The sequence below is a fragment of the Sphaeramia orbicularis genome, chromosome 17 (genome assembly GCF_902148855.1).
Source record: "Sphaeramia orbicularis chromosome 17, fSphaOr1.1, whole genome shotgun sequence".
Taxonomy (NCBI): Eukaryota; Metazoa; Chordata; class Actinopteri; order Kurtiformes; family Apogonidae; genus Sphaeramia; species Sphaeramia orbicularis.
Window position 1 is genome coordinate 9,073,673 of NC_043973.1, and position 24,803 is coordinate 9,098,475.

The 24,803-nt window shown below is 40.1% G+C and overlaps 2 protein-coding genes across 9 annotated transcripts in view; both read right to left on the reverse strand.

Moving 5' to 3' along the window:
* Positions 1 to 3,302: 3,302 nt before the first annotated feature.
* zzz3 (zinc finger, ZZ-type containing 3) lies at positions 3,303 to 23,183 on the reverse strand. 8 transcript variants are annotated; one of them, XM_030160212.1, is made up of 13 exons: positions 23,069 to 23,183; positions 18,765 to 18,987; positions 17,118 to 18,632; positions 13,019 to 13,157; positions 12,136 to 12,283; positions 11,940 to 12,052; positions 11,251 to 11,322; positions 9,795 to 9,896; positions 9,407 to 9,502; positions 9,080 to 9,229; positions 7,811 to 7,945; positions 6,656 to 6,756; positions 3,303 to 4,945 (listed from the first exon to the last, which is right to left on the reverse strand). In XM_030160212.1, exons 2-13 carry the CDS (start codon positions 18,920 to 18,922, stop codon positions 4,801 to 4,803), a joined length of 2,874 nt encoding a protein of 957 aa, XP_030016072.1. In that variant the 5' UTR covers positions 18,923 to 18,987; positions 23,069 to 23,183; the 3' UTR covers positions 3,303 to 4,800. The 8 variants fall into 8 exon arrangements, with proteins under 8 accessions (XP_030016072.1, XP_030016071.1, XP_030016070.1 ...); XM_030160211.1 differs by having other exon boundaries at positions 18,729 to 18,987; XM_030160210.1 differs by having other exon boundaries at positions 17,118 to 18,656; positions 18,729 to 18,987.
* A 187-nt stretch (positions 23,184 to 23,370) lies between these two features.
* usp33 (ubiquitin specific peptidase 33) overlaps positions 23,371 to 24,803 on the reverse strand; it is a 31,695-nt gene continuing 30,262 nt past the window's right edge. The window contains exons 23-24 of the mRNA XM_030160304.1: positions 24,688 to 24,756; positions 23,371 to 24,566 (exon numbers count right to left, since the gene is read on the reverse strand). Coding sequence (XP_030016164.1) covers positions 24,409 to 24,566; positions 24,688 to 24,756 — 227 coding nt within the window. The 3' untranslated portion in view covers positions 23,371 to 24,408. The remainder of the gene's footprint in view (positions 24,567 to 24,687; positions 24,757 to 24,803) is intronic.

Consider the following 24,803-nt stretch of genomic DNA (forward strand, 5'->3'; position numbering starts at 1 on the left):
CACCAAGGAGGTTATGTATGTTTTTGCCGGGGTTTGTCTGTCTGTCTGTCTGTCTGTCTGTGTGCAAGACAACTCAAAAAGTTATGGACGGATTTGGATGAAAATTTCAGGAAATGTTGACACTGGCACAAGGAATGATGATGAAATTTTGGTGGTGATCGGGGGGGGGGGGCACTGATCTGCCTTGGCGGAGGTCTGCGCTCTCCGGTTGCTTTTCTAGTTTTAGAATTGTTTTCTTGGTATCTTCACCCCCAAATGTACAATTTCATTCAGCAAGCGCATCAGTCTGCGTCATGTCTTACTGCAGTAGAAGACAAGATTCTTCTGTTAAAAGTCTGTCATCTTGTTGTAAGTGATCTTAAATAAGGTTTACTCTTTACTCCTTATCTCTCTCTCTCTCTCTCTCTCTCTCTCTCTCTCTCTCTCTCTCTCTCTCTCTCTCTCTCTCTCTCTCTCTCTCTCTCTCTCTCTCTCTCTCTCTCTCTCTCTCTCTCTCTCTCTCTCTCTCTCTCTCTCTCTCTCTCTATATATATATATATATATATATATATATGTGTGTGTGTGTGTGTGTATATATATACACACACACACACACACACATATATATATATATATATATATATATAAATCATCATTGGCTGAAATGAATTCATTTCACTGGTGTGACACTGATAAAGTGTTCCAAATCTAACATGCAGCTAATGCTGTATATCCACACTTAATCCTATCTTTAATTCTCAAACTATTTTTACTTCATGTTATTAAAAGTTTTTTGTCAGATGTACATGAATCTCATGCATCATCTCTAGAAGGGGTGTCAAACATGCAGCCCATGGGCCAAAACAGGCCCGCCAAAGGTTCTAATCCAGCCGACGGGATGAATTTGTAAAGTGCAAAAATTGCACCAAAGATATAAACAGTCACGGGTGCCAAACTTGTTTTATTTCAGGTTCCACATACAGACCAATATGACCTCAAGTAAAGTAATATCATCGTAACCTATAAATAATGAAAAAAATATTTCATTACACTTATAAATAATGACAACTCCAAATTTTTTGTTATTTTCATGTTATTTATATCTTTTTTGTTTGGATAGTTTGCAAATGTATATATTTTCATAATTTACTTTTTTGCACCAAAAGAGAAAAAAAATGGAGTTGTCATTATTTATAGGCATAGAATCATATAATAGCCATAATATATTTTTCACATTAAACCCAGAAGAAAATTTGGAGTCATTATTTATAGGCTATTATGCTATTATTTTACTACTCTGGCCCGCTTAAGATCAAATTGGGCTGAATGTGATCCCTGAGAGAAAATGAGTTTGACATCCCTGACCTATTGAGATCTCAAAAGGGTTGGAGTGTGATTTTCCTGTACTTAAATATAAAGACTTATACAGGTTTTTTTTCATGACTGTGGGAACCTCCGACTCCGTTGACTCAGTAAATCAAGCCTCCTTCAGCTTTGACAGAAAATAACCTAAAGATAGGTTAAAAAGGATTTGGCATTTATTACATGAGCCCTGCCTTAAACTAACTTTGGGACCCAAGACAAAGCACGACAAAAATCTTTTTTCTATACTGGGTTGAGTAAAATACATGTTCTATGATGATGTGAATTCATTTCTCCTATTCTCAGTGATAGAAAGTAAAAGTATTCCCACTTTATTCTACTTTTCAAAGGGAAATTTTGTAGTCTCCACTTGCACCACATTTGACAAAAATCATGAAAATATTACATTAACAAACTATCTTTTAACGTTAAAATGTGAATAACCTGAACAAATATGAACCTGAAATGTCTACAGAAAACTAAGTGCAATTTTAATCATATTCTGCCTGTTACTAAACATTTTGTGCTTTTGTAAATCTGATCCGCAATGCAAATGTATAAATAAGTTGAGGCATAATATTGCCAAAATTGCACTTTTCTTCAAAAATTTCATTTTTTTCATGTTAATCACATCTTCATAAAAAAATCATTAAAAATGTCTGACTTAAAATGATTTGATGCAGTGGTGTATTATTACTGTGCCCAGTAGTAGATGACAAATTACATTATGTTCTCCTGTGCCTTTGTCAGCACTACACACAAAGAATTAATATTCAACAAAGATGCATTCTGTAGTATCAAGCCCTTCTTTTACTTTTAATATTTTAAAGGACATTTTGCTGAAAACACTAATGGAGTTTTACTTAGTGCCAGATTGTATTTATAACAGACCTTTTAGATGCAACACAAGGTGTGGGGATTATTTTGCTGATCTGTTCATGTCAGATGTGTGCAGTGTTTTGATAGTAATACTTTTTTTTTTTGTCTGGGTGTCGGAGGAACAACAAATTTGTCTTTTGGGTCTTGGGTTGAAATAGTTTTATTAATAAAGTCTAAGAGAAAGACAGTTACTGCAAAAGGTTTCCAATCAAAAACATCTGGCTCCAATTGCTAATTTTGATCATATATATTAAGCAATGGGCTTTTTCATGTAAACTGTATCAAGATTTGAATAATTCTGCATCCCTTTACGAAATACAGCATCACTGCACCTTTTTGCATCATAAGCACGTCCTTATTCCACTATACACCTAAAATGCCTCAAAATGGAATCTACACTCCAGGAGTTCCACAGAAAACTGCAGGTTTTCAGCAGAACATTCTAACACATCTCTGTCCATAGTATGTGCTTGACAGTTGCCTATTGCTGTTGAATAACATTAAGAATGTGAAACCTGTGGAAAACGTCAGACATGCAAAGAGCTTGTGAGATGCCACTTACCAACACAAATACCACCAAGAAACACAGCAAATTCTTGTGCTTGATTTTTCATTATCAGCATACTGCATTTTTGCCGTTCCATTTATGAGGAAGTCAGGAATGTCCTTTTTGCTAATAATAAATTTTCATGGAACCCAAAGACACTATACAGCTTAGGATAAACAAAATGTTCAGTTTGTTCATTTCCTTACACTGTAGAATTATGATAAAGTAGATTTGTATTTTAGGAAGAGGAGGTATTTATTTGCAAGGCTTTTGAAAGAAGACATTTGAAGACAGAGCTGAAGTGAAATTTTGATTTAGTGATGACTGGTATTTTAATATCAACACCAGCGGTGGTTGGGCATGTTATGTCAATGTATGTCTCAAACTTAAAACCAATGAAAAAAAAAATCCACTGACCTCAACAAATAATTACATTCTAGCTTGTTCCAATGTGAGAAATGAAGGAATAATCCAGGAATCACAGGTGTAGAAACACTATTTTCACATACTTTTATTTCCACGATTCTCCTCTAGCTTTTTTTTTTTTTACATTATTATTTTGTATTTTTTTTACATAAGAACAGACTGTTATACACAGATACTGAAGCTGGGCAAAGGGGGTGAGGGAAGGAGACAAAAACCATAGAAAATGGTGTCTACTCAAGCACAACAAAATCTATGTGTATAAAATTGTGTGGGCTGTTCCACTGTGGAGGCACCAACCACTACCTCAATTGTTTTTTCTTTAAATAGATTAATAAAAATACAATCTTTTAAATGGACCTTTCAAGTGGACTGCAAAATTAAAGAGGATCTAGAAGCATGATGAGCTGATCAATAATGTAGGACAATATGGGTCGGTGATGCGACACAATAAGGAGGGAGGAAGTTGTGGCCGGGTTCAGAGGTGGAATTACCAAAGGACAGGATAAAGGAAAAAAACATTTCTTTTTTTTTTTTTTTTTTTAAAATGGCACACAGCAACTAGCGCTGGCTACTTTTCACCATACACTTCTATACTCAACATGATCAACAGCGGCACACACTGGGGGAAGAGGAAAAAAAAAGCACACTTTTGTGTATTTTCCCATTTGTTCCCATTCACCTGCTAGGTCTGCCTTAAAACTCTCTGTGCTGTAGTGTTTGCTTGTTAGACATGTTTAGTGGAAAGAATAGAGATACTGATAGGGACAAAAAAAACAGTGTGTGTTTTTGACAGATGAAGGGTAGAAAGCAGCGCTGTGTGACAGTGGTAAGGATGGCTCCATGCTGAAAACATGGTGCAACACATACAGACGTGTCTGCAGAACGCTGTGGGGGTCTGTCTGCAGCCAAAAATGCATCGGCCTCATGGTCAAAACACTGCCTTGCCTGATTTCAGTTGCAGCAGCCCCAACTCCCGCTGAGGAAGTGCGACTCATAAATACTCAATCTACGGATACCTAGCTAGCACATTTTTCACTCTTGCATAACACGGAGACCACATACACACATACAAACCACCTATGTGTATCTCAGTTGATGACTTCACAGTCCACTATGACACACACCTCCATTAGGTGGCGCTTCACCAGACTGATCGTCAATTCTCCAGTTTGAAAGCAGCACAGGGAGGTAACAGGAGGGAGATGGGAAGGTAAGGGGAACAGGGACAGCCCTCCTGGAGTCACAGAGCTCAGGAATGTTGGTGTGCCTTCTGTTTTTTTTGTTTGTTTTGTTTTTAAAAATAGTATCGTTCAAATCACAGATCCGTTGATTAACCTGGCTGAGGTGGAGCTGGGCCCCTCGTGTTCTGAGGAACCAACATGGCCGCCCTTTTGCTCAAGTCAGGGAGGCCAGTTACCAACAGCCCCCCCACACTAGCAGCACTGTGGTCTTCTCTGAGGCCCCTGGCTATCTGCCTGCCTGCCTGCTGGCCTTCCTGCCTGATGGCGGGTTAAGCGGTTATCTTGGACTTGGAGGATGGAGCCATGCACAGAGTGGCCTGTGGGATATGTGGAGAGAGCCTGGAGCTAGGGGTACCTGGGACCCTGTCATCTGTTGGCTGGGAAGTAGTTAGGGTCCAGGTAGTTGTACCCTGTGCTCTGCGGCAGGCAGTAGTCTCTGTCCAGGAAGGGCTGTGTCTGGTTCACCGGCTCCAAGTGATGGTTAGGTTTGTGGGTCTCTGTTGTGAACAAGCTGGAAGATGACAAAACGTGGAGTTGGTCAGTAGTAATAATAATAATACTAATAATACTAATAATACTACTACTACTAATAATAATAATAATAATAATAATAATGTGTTGCTCTAAACACAGACGATACAACAAAAAAACAGAGCTGATTCATTACAATGCCTCACTCTGAGCTCAGATTTTAATGGTCATATCGAAGATTCATGAAGTTTATGTTCTGCTCTGAGCCAAACGTTGGCTGATGGTGGCTGACTCCATTTCTGAGTTGATGAGTGTGTCCGTTGTCTATATCAATAAACAAACACAATAAACTTGTTCTATACAGAGGACTTGGGTCATTTTTTTCTTTGAAAATCCTTACACATCCTTATTCATCTACAGACCCAACAGTGTGCTAGTTACCTTTAGCTTAAAATACTGGCCTTCAGCTAATGACAAAAAAAAGTTAACTATTGCCAGCATAACACAGGGCAATATCACAGCTCGTGTTTATATCAATGGTTAGTGGCATTTTTGATTTTGCATTTTCATTAAAAGACTGGAATTAAAGAGGTTCCATTTAACCAATTTTATCTATTATCAAAGGTAAACATTTTCCGTTTCTGAGCCAGGGAGGGAGCACACCTAGGATTTCTTCACAAAACTCAGTTTTCTTTTGGGCTTTCATGGCAGTTTGCTTTTAATGCATTTAAGTCAAAATCATTTTAATCAATTTTGTCATTGCTGTTGATGTGTTTATCACTACACTATGTCCTTAATGGCAAAATATATTGAGGATGATTTTTCAATATTACTTATAAGGTTATTAAATGAATATTTAAATAAACCAGCTATACATGATATAGCCTGTGAGTACCATATATTATCTGCATTCCAGTGTAGTATAAAAATGTCTTCGGTCATTTAGTGAGCGGTCAAGTGGCACGTTTCCTGTTTGGCCCAAGGCTCTCCATTTACCATAATAGATTCTTGTTATAACTGGTGCAAGCAAAGTAGACCCTACTCCAATACCAGAGATGGGAGAGCCTCGGGCACCGCCCACAGGACATCACATTCCGAAAAGAATCAAAACCTTCCTCAGAAATGCAATCAGCGTATAGGTACAGAGGTAATACTACATACATGTTTATAAGAGGCTGGACAGCTCAGTGGGTAACACTGCTGCCTTCCATTTAGGAGGCCAGGGTTTGAATTCTGGATCAAGTGGTAATATTGACATCTTTTAGCCCTTATGTTGACTTTCTATTTCTTTTTAGTGCCATGTGATCTACCTGTACTACATTCACCACTGGTCTAAATACATTGGCCATATTATCAGTGGAAAAGACACTTGACACTTGTCAGGGACATGACTGACTTTAACAATAGAGTCATGGAAAATATGTATGTTTGAAGGATAGAGGGGGGAAATACATGACTGAAAATGTATAATGTGTAATTTTACTTCAATTAAATTAATATTTTAAAATAGTGGTGCATGTGCTTTGATGTATCCTAGTGGTGATATATGGTTATAGTGCTTCCGAAAACTGACTTGTATACTGTGCCCCACCAAAAAATTATTTCACCAGCCGCCACTGCATGCAGTACATCTGAATATTAATACAGTTTGTAGTGAACTGTGAATTAAGGTCTATACCCATCATTTCTTTCGTAAATCAGACTGGAAGCAGTTATTTGTGTAAGATAAATCAAAAATAGAGGATCTCACCAGTCGGAACAGTTGGAACAAAAGTCAACAGAGTTGTCCGGCGGACAGTCCTGACAGTGCCACCTCACTCCCTGGATGGGCTCCATGCCGCAGACATCACACTGAAAACAAGGTTGTAGAAAACAGGTTAGGTTCATCAATATCCTTTTTTTCTTTTAAACCAGGTCTTGTCCACTCCAATATGAATATTTTACACACATTTTCCGCTACATTTTGCCTTCAAAAAAACAACCTAAACATAGCATTTTTATAAAACATCCTCCAAAGTGAAGATTTTCAACTCCAGTTTATGTACATCTGTGTTCACATATAAAACTGAGCAAAATATTGTAAAATGAAAGTCACAAGGAAAGATTTTATGGTGCAAGTACAAGATTACAACATTAACCCTAAAAGTGCACAAGGTCTTTACTTACAAGGCCATACTTGGACTATTGCCTTCCTATATCTGTAGCTTAATAACAAAAAGAAGTCTTGATTCTAATTGTCTGCGATCAAATGATCAATTGTTCCACTCTGTGCCATATGCCCATACAGAACTGGGTAAAAGGGTATTTGTCTACTCTGCTCCTTGCACATGGAATATGCTGCTGAAAGACTGGAAACTGACTGAATTGATCTCCTTAAATGCTTTTAAATCCAAACTCAAAGTGCTAGAAACTAACTCAATAACTTGCCCTTGTTTCATAGTTTGACTTGTCCCATAAATTTTTGTATGTTGTAACTGAGTTGTATTTCATGCTGCCTCTTGGCCTGGACTCCCTTGAAAAAGGGGTACTTAATCTCAATGGGATTTCTTCCTGGGCAAATAAAAAAGTAAAAGTTTCAACACAACACACAAATAATATTAAGAAGCAACACTGTAATACGGTACTCTTTGTGGCTTAATATCTGTAGCAAAATGTCATATATTGTTGTATATTATACTGGTGTGTGTATTTCAGACCTGTCTTTTACAGGGTGTTTCTGAGACCACTGTTAAAAACGAACACTTGCATGCAGGTTAATGTTTTTTCCTAGCATCCCTTGAACTGTCTAAATATGCCACTGCTATTAGAAGTATTAAATGAATATCTTAATCCTCTAGACTTATTATTTTACTAACCCAACTTACTAATGCAGAAACTTATTGTGTATTGTGTAGTAGGGTGTCACCTTGTAGCCTACGTGCCGTACACTCGTCTTATCTTCCTGGATCTCCTGAAGCTTCTGTTTTTTCAGCCTTTTCAGCTCCAAAAGCTCTTTGTACTCTGGCAAATTTCTCAACTCCACAGGTACACCCTCATCGTCCTGGGTGTGCAGGAAGGCGGACAAGTATGCAACACACAAACAGAAAAAGTGAGACAAAGAGCATATGACTGATAGGCATCGGGATATCCAGACAAAAACAACTCTGCGTGACTCTGGGGACATGATACAGCTGTTCTTTCGATGTTTTGTACCCTGCCGACAAAACATGCTGCCATTATTGATCAGTCTAATATTAGCAGAACAGGAGTTACTTATCCGTAAACACCAATCTTTTGCTTGTCAGATATGTTGAAGCAAGCAGAGATTGTCTTTCAGCCTAAAGGACATGGGTGCAAACCTCAGTGTCCTTCACAGAAATGCTGAATCCCTTTAGCCTGACTCAAACTCTGACGTCATTTAAAAGAAGGCGAGGGTGTAAGGGTGAAACTTTCAGTCACACTTTGAGGTTTTGACAGGATATGTTTGGGAGAATCTCGCTAAGCTGCTGACGCATTTGCCCGCGGCACACTTTTAAATTGTTCTGCAAACATGGCCAAAGTAAAGGACAACCTGGTGAAGTGAGAAATTATTGTGGGCCACGCTAGCAACACCTTTACAACTTTACTTGGTACTGGTGGTGTCAGAGGTTTTGTTAACGTGCTGGTGGAGCCGGGAGCCTGTGTTCTCAGCAGGGCAGGACGACCTGGCTTCACTTAAAGGTTACTGCCATCAAAGGAAGAGGGAGAAAATGTCAGTGCCTGGATAACGGTGAGAATTACGAGTCAGGCAGTTCAAATTGAAAGAGGCGAGGCTGGACGGGCCCTGTGTTCTCATTTTACTAATTTTAACAGTACACACTGCTTCAAATGGAGGAGAGCTAAAGACCTGCACGATGGAGGGTCAAATACTCATAAGAGGGCCAGTCTGACTAGAGTAGAGCAGTCCTGTCTGAAACACATCCAATTGTGTCACATCTTTAAAACCACTAAACAGCATTGAACATGAAGCTTTACTGTACCCTCTATTTAATGCTTTTAGAAAGAAGGGGGTCAGACTGACATTGACCGAGCAGAGGAGGAAGTGTCTATGATTAGCTCAATTATGCACCTGCTACATGATCGGTGACACAAGGATCACTTACAAGATACTCTCTCTCTCTGAAAATGCATGAAGATAAATGACAACACAACTGACCGAATCATCAGCAGAAGGGTCCTGCGCAGCACTGTAGTATGCCGCGCGCTCGTCGTCTTCATCCATGTAGACTGGAGGCTCATAGGAGGTCAGGAAAGTAGATGGCCGGTACAGGTGCTTATTTAGATGATGCTGCCTTTTACTAGAGGCCTGTGGAATTAACAGAAGCAAAACCACTTCATTTGAACCAGTTGTTCTTTAAGATTTTGGTGTATTGACAGTAGCCGTAATTGTATTTTTCTATGTTCTATATTCTTAAACACACTTCCACTCAGATTTTAATGAGATTAGTTATCCAGTCAAGTTAAACATCTTTGCAGTTGTTACCTTTTTAGTGTACATGCACAGGTTGGGTGTTCTTCCAGGGACAGGGATGCCAGCTTTTGTCAGTTTGATGAAATACTTCTGAACCCTACTGGCAACCTGAAATGTTTTAACAGGAAAATTGCTATGTTAATATTTTCCAACTGAGAAGCAGCTGTTTGAAGTAATTGAGGTCATGCACATGGAGCTTTCAGGTACTTGCAGGGGGTGCAGTTATCACATGGAATGGTCTAAGCCTTTTAGTGATGCAAAATGTGTGTTTTGGCAAATTCTAATTCTTTTTCAATCCAATCTGTCAATGTTAGGAGAGGCTAATTAAATAAAAATCACACACAAAATTATGTAAACAATGGCACAGCTGTTTCTTGGATACACGGGTCTCCTCAGTCACCTGTTTTGCTGTTCGATTGCCGAGCTCATCAGCGATCTTCTGCCATCTCCTGGACTCCACTTCCTCAGGAGGAAACTTCACAAGAAGCTGCTCCAGTTTTTTCTAGAAGAGACACAAAACTAAAAACCATGCTCGGCCCAATGCCTGTTTATTTCCAGTACATCTCAAAATGTATTGATACAGTAGTATTTAAAGTGTATTTTTACTGGTCATACTTACAACATTAATTGTGCTTTGTGTATTACTTATAAGCAAGAGAGGCACAAATTCAGTTTAAAAAAAAAAAATCACCATAAATGCACCACACTGGACCTTTTTATTACATGAATTACGCACAGGGGCAGAACCTATGGGGAGCAGCCATTGCCGGTTGGAACTGACGTACCATCATTGTTTCCAGGAGTGCGAGTAAACAAGCAGCAATCAGTGAGCAGATTGAGTGGAAAGCATGTGTTCACGCTTGTTTGAGTAGCCGTAAGCTTTGCACTCCACTGTCCTAGACATGCGACCCAGCCCTGGCCAATGATGTGTTATCTTAGAATGGTGTCTGCTGTATGGAGTCAGAGACCACTCCATCGCAGCCCAGGTAATCACACAATACAACAAGTTTGCATCACTTCTGGTGCTGGAATAGCCCGTGAAGAAGGCAACATGTCGCTGACCATGTCTGATGACCAAGCAGTGACTTAGTACTCACGCATACTTGACAACAATCTATGATGAAAGTTATCTGACGGAACCGCTAGTATTATATGAGATCTTTTGAAAGAGCTAGCGATGAAAATTCACAATGGGTACCCTTTAATCTGTGTTTAATGTTAACATATTGTGTTTTGTTATAAACACTGAATCCACCATTCAAAGTAAAGTGTGAATCTGGTTCACAGCAAAACAAGGACTGCAACTAACAATTTTCTCATTAATAATTCATACAATTCATATACTGTTTTATAAATTGTGAGAATACAAAACATAGTTTTTCATGTCAATCAGAATGTAAGTGAAACAAGAAAAGCATTCAGAGAGCGCAGACCTCCACAAAGACAGATCAGTGCCCCCCCCCACCCCACCCCCCTGATCACCACCAAAATTGAATCAGTTGTTCCTTGTGCCAGTATCAACATTTCCTGAAAATTTCATGAAATTCCATCCATAACTTTTTGAGTTATCTTGCTAACAAACAAACAAACAAACACGCAAACACACAAAGCAGTGATTACAATACCTCCTGGCGGAGGTAACAAGTGTTGTATACAAGGGCTCGAAAGATTGAGATTTTTGTCAAATAGGTATTTTACGATGATTCTTTAATGACAATCCAGGAATGTAGAAGGTCATAGGACTGACCTTAAAATTAACCTTTTCATTTTTTATAATGAGAATAGTGAAATCTGAAAAAGCTAGGTAAAATATTCTGATAAAATACAGTGGTGGATCTAAAATATTTTATTCCTACCTGTTCCTCCACAGTCCACAGCTGGTTAAATGTGTCAGGTTTGTTTGGGTGACAAATCCTCCCCCTGATCATCTGTCAAGGAAACACAAATGACAGGCACGTTATTAAAAAGCCAGCCACAAAACAAAAATAATGGGAACTCCACCTCTTGAAAAACTGTGTATATGAACTGCCTGACACTCTGAATCTGTCAGTTTGACAGAGAAAGCAGATGAGACTTGGAATACGTCACCAGGGAAGATGTGGAAAACAGTGACTGTTTCGTCTCACAAAAAAAGCCTGTTAGAATTCACACAGTGTAGACTGGGAGAATGCAAATGTGCATGCACAACACAAACAGAGAGCAGCAGAAATAATCAAGGTGCTGTTTACTTGGGACTAAATGCTCAGTGCCCACTAATCCTGACAATGCTTAAGAAAGAAAAAACTCTTACTACCCTTATGATGAGAGAAAAAATATACACACAGCAGAGGCCAAGAATAAGAATCAGAGGAGTGGGCTACTTGTGTTTCCACGGATACAGTAATAAGCAGATGATATGTAGGGCAACCTGCGGGAGATGTGTGACTCACCAGCTACAGTTAGGAGCAGATGTAACTCCTCCTGCTCTAATGACTTACTGAGAAACAGAAGCAGCAGCAGATTGTTTGGGCTGTTCATATTATTTTAGCAGGAAAAACAAGTATACCTGCATCTGCCTGCCATTCTCTGGAGCATCACTAGTGGGCAGAGAAGAGTACATGGTGGAGGACTCCCCTTCCTTCTTGGGCTCGACTGGACTTTTTGGTCGAACAGGCAAACCTGAAGAAAAAAATACGCACTATCTGAATTTAGACTGTCAAGACTCAATTTTAAAGGATGGACACTGTCAAATGGAAACATACCTTTGTCAAAGATTAATTTAAGTCGCCTAGTTTTTCGTTTCTTGTCACAGAACTCTCTTTCAAAGTCACCCAGGCCTGAGGTGTACTGCTCCCATGCAATTTCAGGAAGCTGGACCACTCTCTGGGGACATGGCAAGCCCAAATTCACCTAGAGGTTAAGGAATAAAAGGTCAACATCACTTAAATGTGAACGCACAAGCTCTACTTAAAGACAACACAGCCAGAGAAATGAAACCGGCTTTTCAGCTGCTCATTCATGACAGTCAAACCACAGACAATGACAAACTACTACTACCTGATGTGATTAACAGAGTCTAGCATTTTTCAGAAGTGTGTTGTGTAAGGAGAGTGCTTCTGTATTACTGTAAGCACCATCATTTCACAATTTCACACTCATACCAATTAACATAAGCACACAGGTCAAAATGCAATTTTAGAGCCGATACTGAGCTTGCTCCCACAACAGGTGCTCTATATTTCCCTGAATGCACTCATGTTTTAGTGAGTAAACATTCAACAAGACCTAAAGCAGTAAAGGCAACAGGCATACCCAAACCAGTTGGATACCAGTGCAGAACTAAATCTGTCGCCAATCAGAAAAGGAATTGTAACATGTTGTGTACTGCACTCAACAAACCCCTAAATATTTATTCAAACAACATTTGACTTAGCAAGGCATTCCTGAGAAAAACTAAGAAAAAGAAACAAAATGGCCTGTTTCAGAGAGTGGCTGATGCAAAGCTGCACAGCAACCAACTATATATAATCCTACAAACACACACAAGGTATACGTCACATTGCTAACAACTGGTACAAGGTGTGCAAATTTAAAACTGTCAAGCACTCAGCTTTTCAGCTTCAACACAGGTTTTGTTTTCTTTACCCGTTTCTGTAGCTGTTCCACAAAGCTGATGGGACTTTCAAGTGCCTCTCTCTGTTGTCGTGCCAGAGTCTCCAAGTCCAGGATGGCCTGTGTGCGTTGAGCCTCAAGAACTCCAATGGTCTGCAGCAACCTCTGATAACTGGCAGAGGGCAGAGTCAAGTTAGACGTAAGTCGAAGGAAACGGACTGCTTACATTATTTAACCTGACACTTGCAATGCTGCAGTGCATCAAACTTTTAGACCCCAGACTATGCATAATTCAACCATGGTGTTGTGAACCTAAATAAATGCACAAGACATCAGGCATTCTCTAACCCTCCCACCTATTTGGCAAATGATGTGTATACAGATGCTACTAGGTCTTCCCAGAGCCTATGATGATGGCAATTAAATTCTCTAAAACTGCTCTTAGGCAATACCTTTTGTGGATGTTCAGACAAGAAAAAAAAAAGCCTGTTGAAGAAATGCATTAAACAGCTAATCTCTGCAGTGACCAGGCTGAAACGCACTTAATTTTTTTTGCAAATATCAAAACCTTCACATGACAAACACTTTGGCTTTTGCAGTGCTTGGGGAGCCTTCAGTGCTGAAGAAGTCTGACCTTTCCACTCACACCCCCTGGGGCAACAAGAGAACTGCAAACTGAGCTGTCAATGACTAAGTGTGGGACTGACTCAGGTGCCTTTACAGTGTGAGCAGAGCCAGAGGAATTGACAGGACTGTGGCAACATCCTGCATAGCCATAACCTAATGCAGGTGTTCAGTGAAGCAAAGTGAATCGATCTTCCCTAACAGGACATGAATGAAAATCAATGCAAAGGACGCAATTTATTCAGCAACTGCCTGTGGTTTGAAAATCCTACGAGCACAATGTTCAGATGAGTCAACTCGTGTTTAACCTCGTATTGCTTTTGTTACAGTATGAAGGATTGCTGACCTGCAACTCATTGGTTTGTGGAGGGCTACATGAAAGAACATGTTTGTTTAATGAAATAAAGGTTCTACAAAAAACTACTGACAAAAACTGCATTGTGTGTATTACAAAATAAGATACACTAAAAAGTCTTTACCTTGGGTCACACGAGCATTGCAATTTTGGTGAATATGAAATCTATGGTGCTGTTCTTTCTCAGCTATTAGACCAGCAGATGGCTACTCCTAACAAATACCCCTTACCACAAAAAAACAACTACACTACACTAATACTGACCATTTCTGAAAAATAAAAACTAAACCTCAAACCTACATTAAAAACTAATTCAAACTCAATCTACACTACACCAAAATAAAAATAAAGCCAAGTGAAAAGGGTTAACTTATTCTGTTGAAGTGTAAAATAAAAATCCTCCCTTTGCAACATTACCATAAAAAATACTACTGTGTATGTTCTTTACTATAAAGTGATTCTAATTCAAATGTCAGGTCTTCACAAAGACGAGCAGCTAGCATGCTGACTTCCTTACATGAACAGATGATCTGTGCATTGATCCGTTTTAGGGAAATGAAGGGGACTTGGCTCTGCTTTGGTGTGTGCTGGACTCCCTCCAGGTGTCCAGGGACAAGCCTGGTGTTCCATTGCCACCTACTGGGCCCGAGGGCCACTGACAAAAACTGGTGCCAAATGAAAAACTGGCCAGAACAGTCATCTTGCTATGTTAATGCCTACTAGTCAGGGATTGAGACTTGCTTCAGGAAAACTTTACATGATAAAGGCTGAAGGAACTGGGCCAAGCCACTAAAAAAATGTGAGACAAGCTGTCCTACACACACACACACGCACACACACATATCATCAATCATGTCAGTGTTGATTCTCCATATTCAGCAACCCTAAAATGCCTAGTCATGCTTCCCTAAAGTGACTCTTCACTGAATTGATCTGAGCTCTCAAAAATACTTCTTACTCAGCACAACCAAACCTTGGCACGACACAGAAACTTGATCAAATTACCTTGCAATACGAGAGCAGTGAAATCTTATTCCATAGCTGTTCTCCCAAATTTGAAATATTAACCAACACTAATGTCACAGATAACAGACCCTTAAAGACCCTAAAGACAGCCCCCTCCTACAAACCACGAATCAGCTGACCTGCCACAGTGCAGTTAGCAGAGCCTGACTGAGCGCAGCATGGGAGCTGTCCACTAACATAAACATCCATTCCAGTATGACAAATGACAAGAACACCAGACATGGAGAAGGACTCGGAAAGAAATCCCTTTTCTTCTAAAATAACCCTTTTTGCTGGGAAAACACAGGACAGGAGCAATCATCACAGTCATTATACATCCAATCTCCTTGGGCTTTGGAAATCTGACAATTGGCAACTAATTCACACAATCATGACACCAGATTGAAGGTGGAAATTAAAAGCTGAAAACATGTTAACTTAAACAATAGGATGCAGCTATACTTAGATGCAAACCAATGTTTTCAAAAATAGCTGACTTAATTAAACACCATCTATGAGTTGGCGGTGCTAAAATCCACATATACGTAAAGCAAAACTATCTCTACATTTGTTTTCAGAAGATGAAGGCAGAAAAGGCATAGAAGTTTTTTTTCCATCATGTACATGGGATCTTTTGTAGCTGTAGTCATCACCCAAAAATCTATATTCCAGTAGGGTAAAGTTATTGTTCTGTCAGCAGCAGAAGAGCAACAGTCATGTAAGCAAGTGGTTCACAACCTGGAAGTCAGAGTCCTTCAGAACAGCTCCAACATACACCTGACAGTTTTGGGATACTCAAATGGACAAGAATGAGGAAATAGTCCTGATGTTCAAAAACAATTTTGAGGTCTCTTAATTTCTTGGAAAATAGTAAGTCCTGCCTTAGTGGTCTTTTAAAAGGTTTTCAAATATTGCCAATTTTGACATTTCTAGACAAGAAAAATTTTAATTGTTTACAACTCAAACAACCTAAGCCGGAGGAGTGTAAAAAAAAATTGAAAAAGAATTTGCTTGAATTGGAAGGATCATGACCAAAAAGAAAGAAGTAAGTCCAGGAACCACCAATGTAAACCAACTAATCAACACCAGTGCATGATTAATATGGGACTGTTTACATACACACCAATATTCTGCTATTATTCTGACTAGGACAGTGCAATGCATGCCATATTCGTGGAAATTCCAAATTAGGTCTAACATTTTCCAATTAAAACTTGTGGGATTTGTTTATACTATGCCCTTGCAGCTACTTTCAAACATTCTGGAAGCTCTGAATATCAACAGGTAGTTGGATACATAAAAATATTGCAGTATCAGTTTTTCCAAGATGGTGGATGTAGGAATGAAACTGAAACTGACACAAAGAATAAAAATGGTACTCGTGGTTCTGGCCAGTCCACTTTTCTATGCTACTGACATGCAAGGTTACATATTATTCTTTGTGGTTCTTCGAGGTTCATGTGGACTTGTTTAGCTCTTTTTGAAAATGTTTAGTCTCTCATCCAAGAGACTTCTTCAGTTCTAAAAGCTGGTGAGGGGAATTTGGACGTATAAATCTGTGGAGGGAGTGTTCTGTGTAGGTGTTAATCCATATGCTAATGAATTTAAGTCGTAGGGTCACAGAGAGGGTGTGGTCCTGGGGGACTAGGGTCGTTGGTGGGTATTGTGTACACAAAAGAGACAAAATGTTTTCAAAACAGGTAAACAAGTCCCGTTCAACCTAGAGGAACAACCAAGAATGATGACCTGGGCAAATGAGAACTGACACAGGCATAAGAGTACATATGTTGCAACACTGGAATATGCATGGGTGTGCGTAAACAAGAGCATTTGTGGACTACTAATTTCCATTATCTATTTAGTCAGCCTAGTAGAAATGTTGACAATTTTGGAGTAAGAGCAAAAACACCATGAATATTTTGTGTATGTATGTGTATTATTTTAAACACATTAAAACTGATTCTCTTGAAATACTGCAGTGCTCTCATCACCTAGATATTGTCATCTCTTTCATTATATGACTGATCGATTCAAAACCACAGAGCAAAAGTAATGCAATGATTACAGAACACAATGATGAAGATGTGTAAGAGTTACATCAACAGAAAGATTAGGAGAGACTAGAATCCCCTGGGAGCTTCTACGTACTCTTTGTTGTGTTTAAGGGCCAGGTGGTCAGACTCAAAGTAATACACATCTGGCTCCTCTTCTTCCTCCTCTTCCTCAGCAGCCTGACTGCACATCACCTCCTTATTGGTCTTGGTATCCTGGACCTCCATGGGTCCACTGTCCTCACCACCTACCCTGTCTCCAGAATCCACAGAGACAGGCTCCTCATTAGAGGGGCACAAAGAGTCCAAAGGAACATGTTCCTCCACCATGGGGGAGTCCTCCTCCTCCCCCAGCCCTACCACCACCTCCCCCTCTTCCCTTACAGGACCATTGTCTCTAGGAGGTGAGCTGGGCTTGGAGGAAGAGGATTTGCCACCAGTGGCAGCCCTCCTCGGTGAAGTCCGCAGGGTGTATCTGTGTTCATAGAGCTCTGAAAAAGTGGGGGGTGTGCTGGGTACTGGGGGGTTGCACTCTGGCTCTGTTGGGGAGGGGGTTGGTGCTAGTGGGGGTGTAGTTTCTCCTGAGTTGCTATTGTTGTTGATTGGACTATTGTTCCTGTTGGTGGTGTTGCAGGAGGTGGAGGCAGAGGCTGCAGCTTCCTGCACCGGCGTTAGTGACCGACCATTGGTGTCGCTCTCGCTTTCCGTCACCTGCTCCTCATGAGCCAGACACAAAGGGTCGCCCACCACGTCAACCTCCACCTCCTGCACCTCCTGTTCCTTAGCCACTATCAACTCAGGTACAGGATCCTCTGAAGCAGCCTCAAATGTCTGCACAGATGAGGCTGACAGTTCTCCTGAGCCAGAGACCTCCATCTGCACAGGGACAGAGTTTCTACAAGGCACAGCAGGGTCAGGCGATGAGGGAGCCCCTGTCTGACTGCCATTGAGCAGTGACGGGCAGTTTGTGGCAGAGGTAGGATTTGCACTAGTCTCTTCAGAGAGTGTGCAAGGTTCCTCTGCTTTATTCTCTCTGAGTCCATTAGAGGCCTTGTGAGCATTAGGGGGCTGAGCAGCCCCATCACACTCCAAATGACCATCCCCTGCTTTTTCTTCCGTCAGTTCACCTTCCTCTTTATTGATTATAGGTGAGGCAGAGTTAGCAGAGTTTTGGCTGGGAAGTTCTTCACAATTTTTGTCCTTGTTAGACTCTGGGACAAAGACTGGACTTTCAGGTTTCAGAAGCTCAGGTTCCTCCTCGTGTCCCTGAGACTCTCCAGAGCGGGAGCACCGCTTTGCCCTTTTGATTTGAGGAGAGGCATCCCGTGCCCCCTTTCCTCTATCACAGTTCTCGGACTTCTCAAGACTAATGTCTTTTTCCAAGCAGGATAAACCCCGCTTCCTGGAGCTGGTCCATTGTTCCACCTCAGCTGGTGATGTATTTGACTCAGTTACCTTGCCCTGTAATAAGGTCTGCTGCTGACCATCTTGCGGAGCATCCTGCTTCGACTGCTGTTTGTTGTCCTGTTTCGACTCCTGCTTGGTGTCCTGTTTCGACTCCTGCTTGGCGTCCTGTTTCGACTCCTGCTTGGCGTCCTGCTTCGACTCCTGCCTAATGTCCTGCTTCGACTCCTGCCTAATGTCCTGCTTCGACTCCTGCCTAATGTCCTGCTTAGCATCCTGCTTTGACTCCTGCTTGGCATCCTGCTTTGACTCCTGCTTGGCATCCTGCTTCGACTCCTGCTTCTTCTTGGGCGACCTGGCCCTTGGTAGAGGAGACACAGAGGTCTCCTCTGGTTGGGCAATGCTGCGGTTCCTGAGGGTTCGACCACAAAAGTTCTCATCCAATCCATTGAGCCCCACTGATGACCTTGTGACACGCGAGGAACGGGATGCGGCCATACTACGGCGGGTGCCTACAGTCTCCTCATTCTGGTGCTCTCTCCTCTGCAGCAGAATGTGGGCACCTGTAAAACACAAAGATAGATATACTTCAATAAGACAATGAAATGAACATGCCACTAATGTCACAAGGTTTTGTTTGGATTCTCTGGTCAAAGCTAAAAATGAATGCAGCATCAATACTCTGAGGTGTTTCAAATGAAAGCGTCCACCAAAAGGCCTTTGTTAAATACCGCTCAGGTCATTTCTCAGCTCACACCAGAGGGTATTGATTTCTCCCGTCATTGTAGCTAAGCAACACCATCTGTCCACAGGCAAAACTAGATGTCTTATCTTAGTTCTGTACAAAAGAAATACATTTAAAAAGGTGTAAGAGTTTCACTGGCAGAAGATAAGACAAGAAAGAATAAGGTCAGATCTCCCATCTAACCTAATAAACCAATCACTTAATGTCTTATGACACTTCACAAATGTCACAGCTTCCAGTCTCATCTGTATGTGCACTGTAACTCAAGAGAAAAAAGGTGACTGGAATGTAGTGCACAATTTAGGCTAAATAATGAAAAGGCTCAATGCTGTCAAGGAAGTAATTTTGCCAAATGGTTAAATACCTGCCTTTAGAAACAAAAATAATCACATAAAGCAAGCCAATATAGAGAGTATACACATTTGGTGGAGGATTTCCTTCTTGCCGATATTATGGCTTATTCCACCTCACCAAGAATAAATATAATTTACCTCTTCACTGACTTCTGACTCTGTACCTACACTGCAAGACTTACATGCAATTCAAAAGAGATAACACTGCCAACACAGTTTTGTCATCACACTCTGTAGGCTTTTTTATCTCTTTATAACAGGTGTGCAAGTGGACCAACAGGCAGCAATCCTTCTGTAACTCATCAAAGCATACAAAAATGAAATGGTCTGACAACAACAATCCTACACAAGGTTTAGAAGCTGAGTGTAGAAATTCATAGAGGCTTAGGACATGGCAATAAACTTCCTGACAAACTTTAAGGCGGAACAAAGCTATCCAAACTGGCTCTGTGTGTTACTGAGGCATCTGCAAATGACAAATGAGACACATTACTGTGTATGAAAACAAAAACCCTGGGTTTTTAATGTGAAACGTAACATGAAACAGATAATCTAGTCATACAATGGAATTTTCTTTTTTAACTGTGACTAAAGTTACTTTATGAGCATTAAGGCACTGGGTTCAACATAATCTTAACAGAAGTTACTTAACTATTTAGTGCATATATAGCTTTCTTTCTACAAAATCACACTATCCTTTCATAAGCAGCATCTCAATTGTAACAACCTTCCTACCAAGTTTAAAAAGAATCCGACGTGAAAAACCTGAGAAAATTGACAAATCGAAGACAACCGCCAACAGATGTGTACACATCTAACAATATTAAGCATTAAAACACAAAAAATAAACTTGCTTTATAAGCTTAACCATAATGCTTTAATACACTTTGTCATATCTCTGCCTTAATTCAGTTTTACAGAAGTTGGTAATCTGGTTACCTATATGCACATCTTTGTGAAGTTAAAAAAAAAACAAAAAAAACACTGTAATTCCAAAGAACATTCCCATTCAACACACAGAAACTTTGACATTGAAGTATTCTCTATTCTAGATCACGACTCTGGTTAATAAATCTAACAACAGAGGACGGTGAAAAAAAATCTACTCTGAAAAGGTTGTGTGAGAAAGTGACATTCAGGGAGCACTGTCCTTTAGACGACACAATGTAGTTCAATGTAGAGGACAGAAATTATTGCATCCATTAGTGTTATGGACAGGCTTTTCATTTACATTTACTCCAAGTACAATCAATCTATGGACTGACCTCTGTCAAAACTAATTTGAAAGCATTCTGTTGCCTTTCCTTGGACAATCCTTGCCTTTTTTAACACTACATTTGGACAGCTACGTCAAAAGTCAGAATCCACACCAGCTACAAATACATTTTGATAATGTTCCTATGGGGTCAAGCGTCACCTGGAACAAGCCCTACCACATGCACATATTACTCACACTCCAATAAAGACTCCAGCTGAGAAAGCTAATGTGATTTGTCCATGCATAAAATAAGAGACTGAAAGAAAGAAAAACAGAAAGGAGAGAGCAGGGGGCAGGTTATTCAGACTGAGCAGTCACCCTCAGACTCGACATGGCAAAACTAATTAAGCCTGCTGGCCTACTATGAAAAACCTGAAAAATAATGACTACTAAAAATTATTAGTAGCCACTTAGTTGAATAAGATTATGGAAATTTTCCCAGCATTTTCAAAAATTAACATATGGCTGGCAAAGACGAAAAGACCTAAATTAATTATAAATAAAAGTCTACTGCTGCATTCTATGCCGTATAAAGTTGCTGTTATTACATTCCAAATGTCATAATCTCATCTAAGATCCTACTCATGTCAAACCTATATAATTAAAAAGTGAAGTGTTAAAGCGTTTAATGAAAATAGCAAACCATGTTATTACTCAACAGTCCTTAAAAGATCTAATAAGATATTGACTTATTAAAACTTTTTGGTTCTCGTTTTAAGTATCGACTCTATTCATATTTGCTTCAACACAATATTCTTCCATGTCTGACAACTTATCCTGACTGCTGGACAACACCAAAGTGCAGTCACGGGTAGGAGTGTAATAATACAAATGGATCAAAATATTTAATGTGTCAATACAACTACAGAGACAGGAGCCATGTGTTATTGAAATTCTCCATCTACTCACTTCCTGTTCGTTTATAAAGCGCGTGTTTGTCTGGGAAGTTATGGCAGCACGTGCAGATTACCATGACAGACTGTGACCTAAAATTTGTTATCATTAAACTGGCCAAGACTTAAGAACATTAGACACTAACTGAATCACTTAACGCACATCAAACAAGCAAAGTGTGATCAATATAGCTGACAGACAGCTACAGTCATACCCGATGTGATGAGCTTAAATTATGAAATATATCTTATGATAAACAAAGAAGCTGTGAATAGTACTTTATCGTCGTATGTACTGTTGCTGACCTGTAGTAAACACTTCAACCAGGCCTACTGGCAACAAAAAACCACGAGGTGGTCTTGGTATACATACCGATGAGAATCGCTCAAATCCCAACATCCCCGCTAATCAGCTGCCGCGAGCTCAATGCAACAAAGTTGGAGGCACGAGGATGCTGTTAAACTAGCGAGGCTCGAGTCTGTTGCAGCTGCACGTGCCGTTGGCCAAGTTAACATTAGTTTGCAGCAGATGAACTAACGCCATAAAGTTCACGATTTACAATCCAGCGACATGTTTAGGAGAAAGAACACAGTTGGTTTATGAAGCGGGCAAAGGCTACATGTTAGCATGGATCAACTTCCAAGCAAACGTTACTTGACCTAGCCTGCCGTTTAGCGGGCTAACCTTAGCAAACTAACTTACCGTCAGCTCGGTAGCTAAATATAAAACATTAACGCTGAAGATACCAATGTGTAGACTGTTGCACCCATGAAATTAATTTCCAATCTTATACGCGCTACATGATGCCCAATGAACAACTACATAGAAGTGTAACCTAAGTATATTTTGCTTTTTATCTGTGAACGATTAGTTAGCCAAGTTGGCTAATGTTGCCGTCGCTAGTTCTCCTCGGCTAATTTTCCAGTTAACTGTATCGTGCAGAAAAAGAATCGTGGCGATTTCCAGTGTAGCTCGTTTAGTAACGCTATTAACGTCGGGTATATGCTAGCTAAATCTACAACCGATACAGGCGACCCCAGACACACATTACACAGAAATGGAATGAATACCAACTAACATAATGCTTCACCGGATTTTAACGTTGAGCTGCAGCATAGACTCAAGTAGCATGGTTAGCAACCAAGCGGTATTTTGGTAATTGGTAACCAGTTAGCTGACTGCTGCAGCTAGCTGTAGCAGTCAAACATTAGCTACCCAAGCTAGCTGATTGTTCCGCGCACAACTTTGCCGATGTATTAGTGTACTGCCTTTGATGCGAGTCATTGGCATTTTTGGTGCACTAGCAAACTCAGATTTTATCGTTTGCTATTCTACAAACACCGAAGTAGTGGTTCACTTCGAAATAGCTTTTGTGGATGAAGAATTACACATACCTCACTTCCGTAATTTTGCTGCACGTTCGGCCGCAGCCATGTTTTCAATTCAGTCAACTAGTCGGGGTGTGTGAGCCGAATCAGCCGGGCTCGTCAAAGCGCAACACTATACTGTACATTTTGGCTCCTGCCAAAAGTCACTTACTTTCGGGGTCATCTAATATGTTTGTCTCTAGGTTCATAGATTGGCACCATGTAATAAAATCTACTTTTACTGTTTGCGCTTACTCTGTCGTTTCATCATAACCACATATCCCAGCAAAAATCAGATATGATAAACAAAATCAAGGTGACCACAGTGATCTGCATGTTTTCATCAAGTTTTAATGGTGTCAGCCAGCAAAAATCATCATAGATCTTACTCTAGGGACATCCATATGCAGTGACTTACAGTACAGCATTCTGTCTACCCCCTATCAGCCAACACATAAAGCAACACCATGCCCATACACAAAAATAATGCCTTTAATTAATCAGATTGCTGATGATGCTGATTACATACTGCAATACGGTTTCCGCAGCTACAGTTTAGTTAAGACTGATCCAGATTGTGATGTGCGTGCACATTTTATGAGCAGCCTTGCATTTACATGCATTTACATGTGATGTTATGCTGAAACTGAGTGTTATAGCATGCATCCTTAACAGACTTTTGCCTGCTATGTGTATTCTACAAAATCTATCAACATCATACTAAATCACTCCCTTCTGTGATAAATAACCAAGTGCTGAATTCTTACCAACATACTATCAGTACTGGTACATTCACATACAAACCAGACATTTGCATGAGCATGCCAAGTTGTAAGTCTACGGAACAGTGCAAAACACAAATTTCATTCCTGAGACTAGTCAGTAATTAGTCCCTTCATAACCTTTCATCACTTGAAGTGTAATAATTTGCTCTTCTTACCATTCATTAAACAATATTCTCTTACAACAGGAAAAGTGAGTTGTATCTACAGCAAGATGTATTGTGATTCATCAATATCAGCAACACAAGACACATGAACATACAATATGTGCTCATTTGGTCAAGAAAAAAAGAAATATGGCATTCAGTGAAATTTTTAGCTGCACTTAATTTAAATGCTTGGTTCAGAAACATCCTGACATGAATACTACAGTGCTAATAGAAATTTAAGAGCTCTTTATACAGATTTGTACAACATGACAAACCTCTTGAGACATGTTAATTCCCTCTGTCTGCTGTCAAAGGCTGTCACGTAGCAGTAAAGATGAGGTCCTTTGCTTGAATGCTTTTGAAATAAAAGTCAAGTGCAAAATAAAAAGGCTTTTCATTTCTTAAATGTTTTGTTTGTTTGCTGTAGAGTGCTTGATTAGACGGAGCGCGTCTCCACCTCTATCTTCTCCTCTGACTGTGATGATTCTGTTTCTTGGTGGCTGACGCTTGGCCGAACCGTCACCAGAGGACCGCCGCCGTAAATAGAGTGGAGGAAGTTCCACGTTTCCTCAGAAATCTGCCCAGAGTCAGCTCCTGCAGAGTCAAAGCAAAAAAAAACTAGTAAAAATATGCATCTGATTTAGTTATTGTAAAGTTTACATTCTTATTTGATACGTGTAAGAAGATGTAATATGCTAGAAATCATAGGTTGTACCTTGCTTCAGTGTTAGATGTCCATTCTTGTTCACCGTTATCTTAGAATTATCAATAGGTCCTGGAGGGTCTTAACATAAAGAAGAAAGACAATTAGTTGCCTAGATTATATATGTA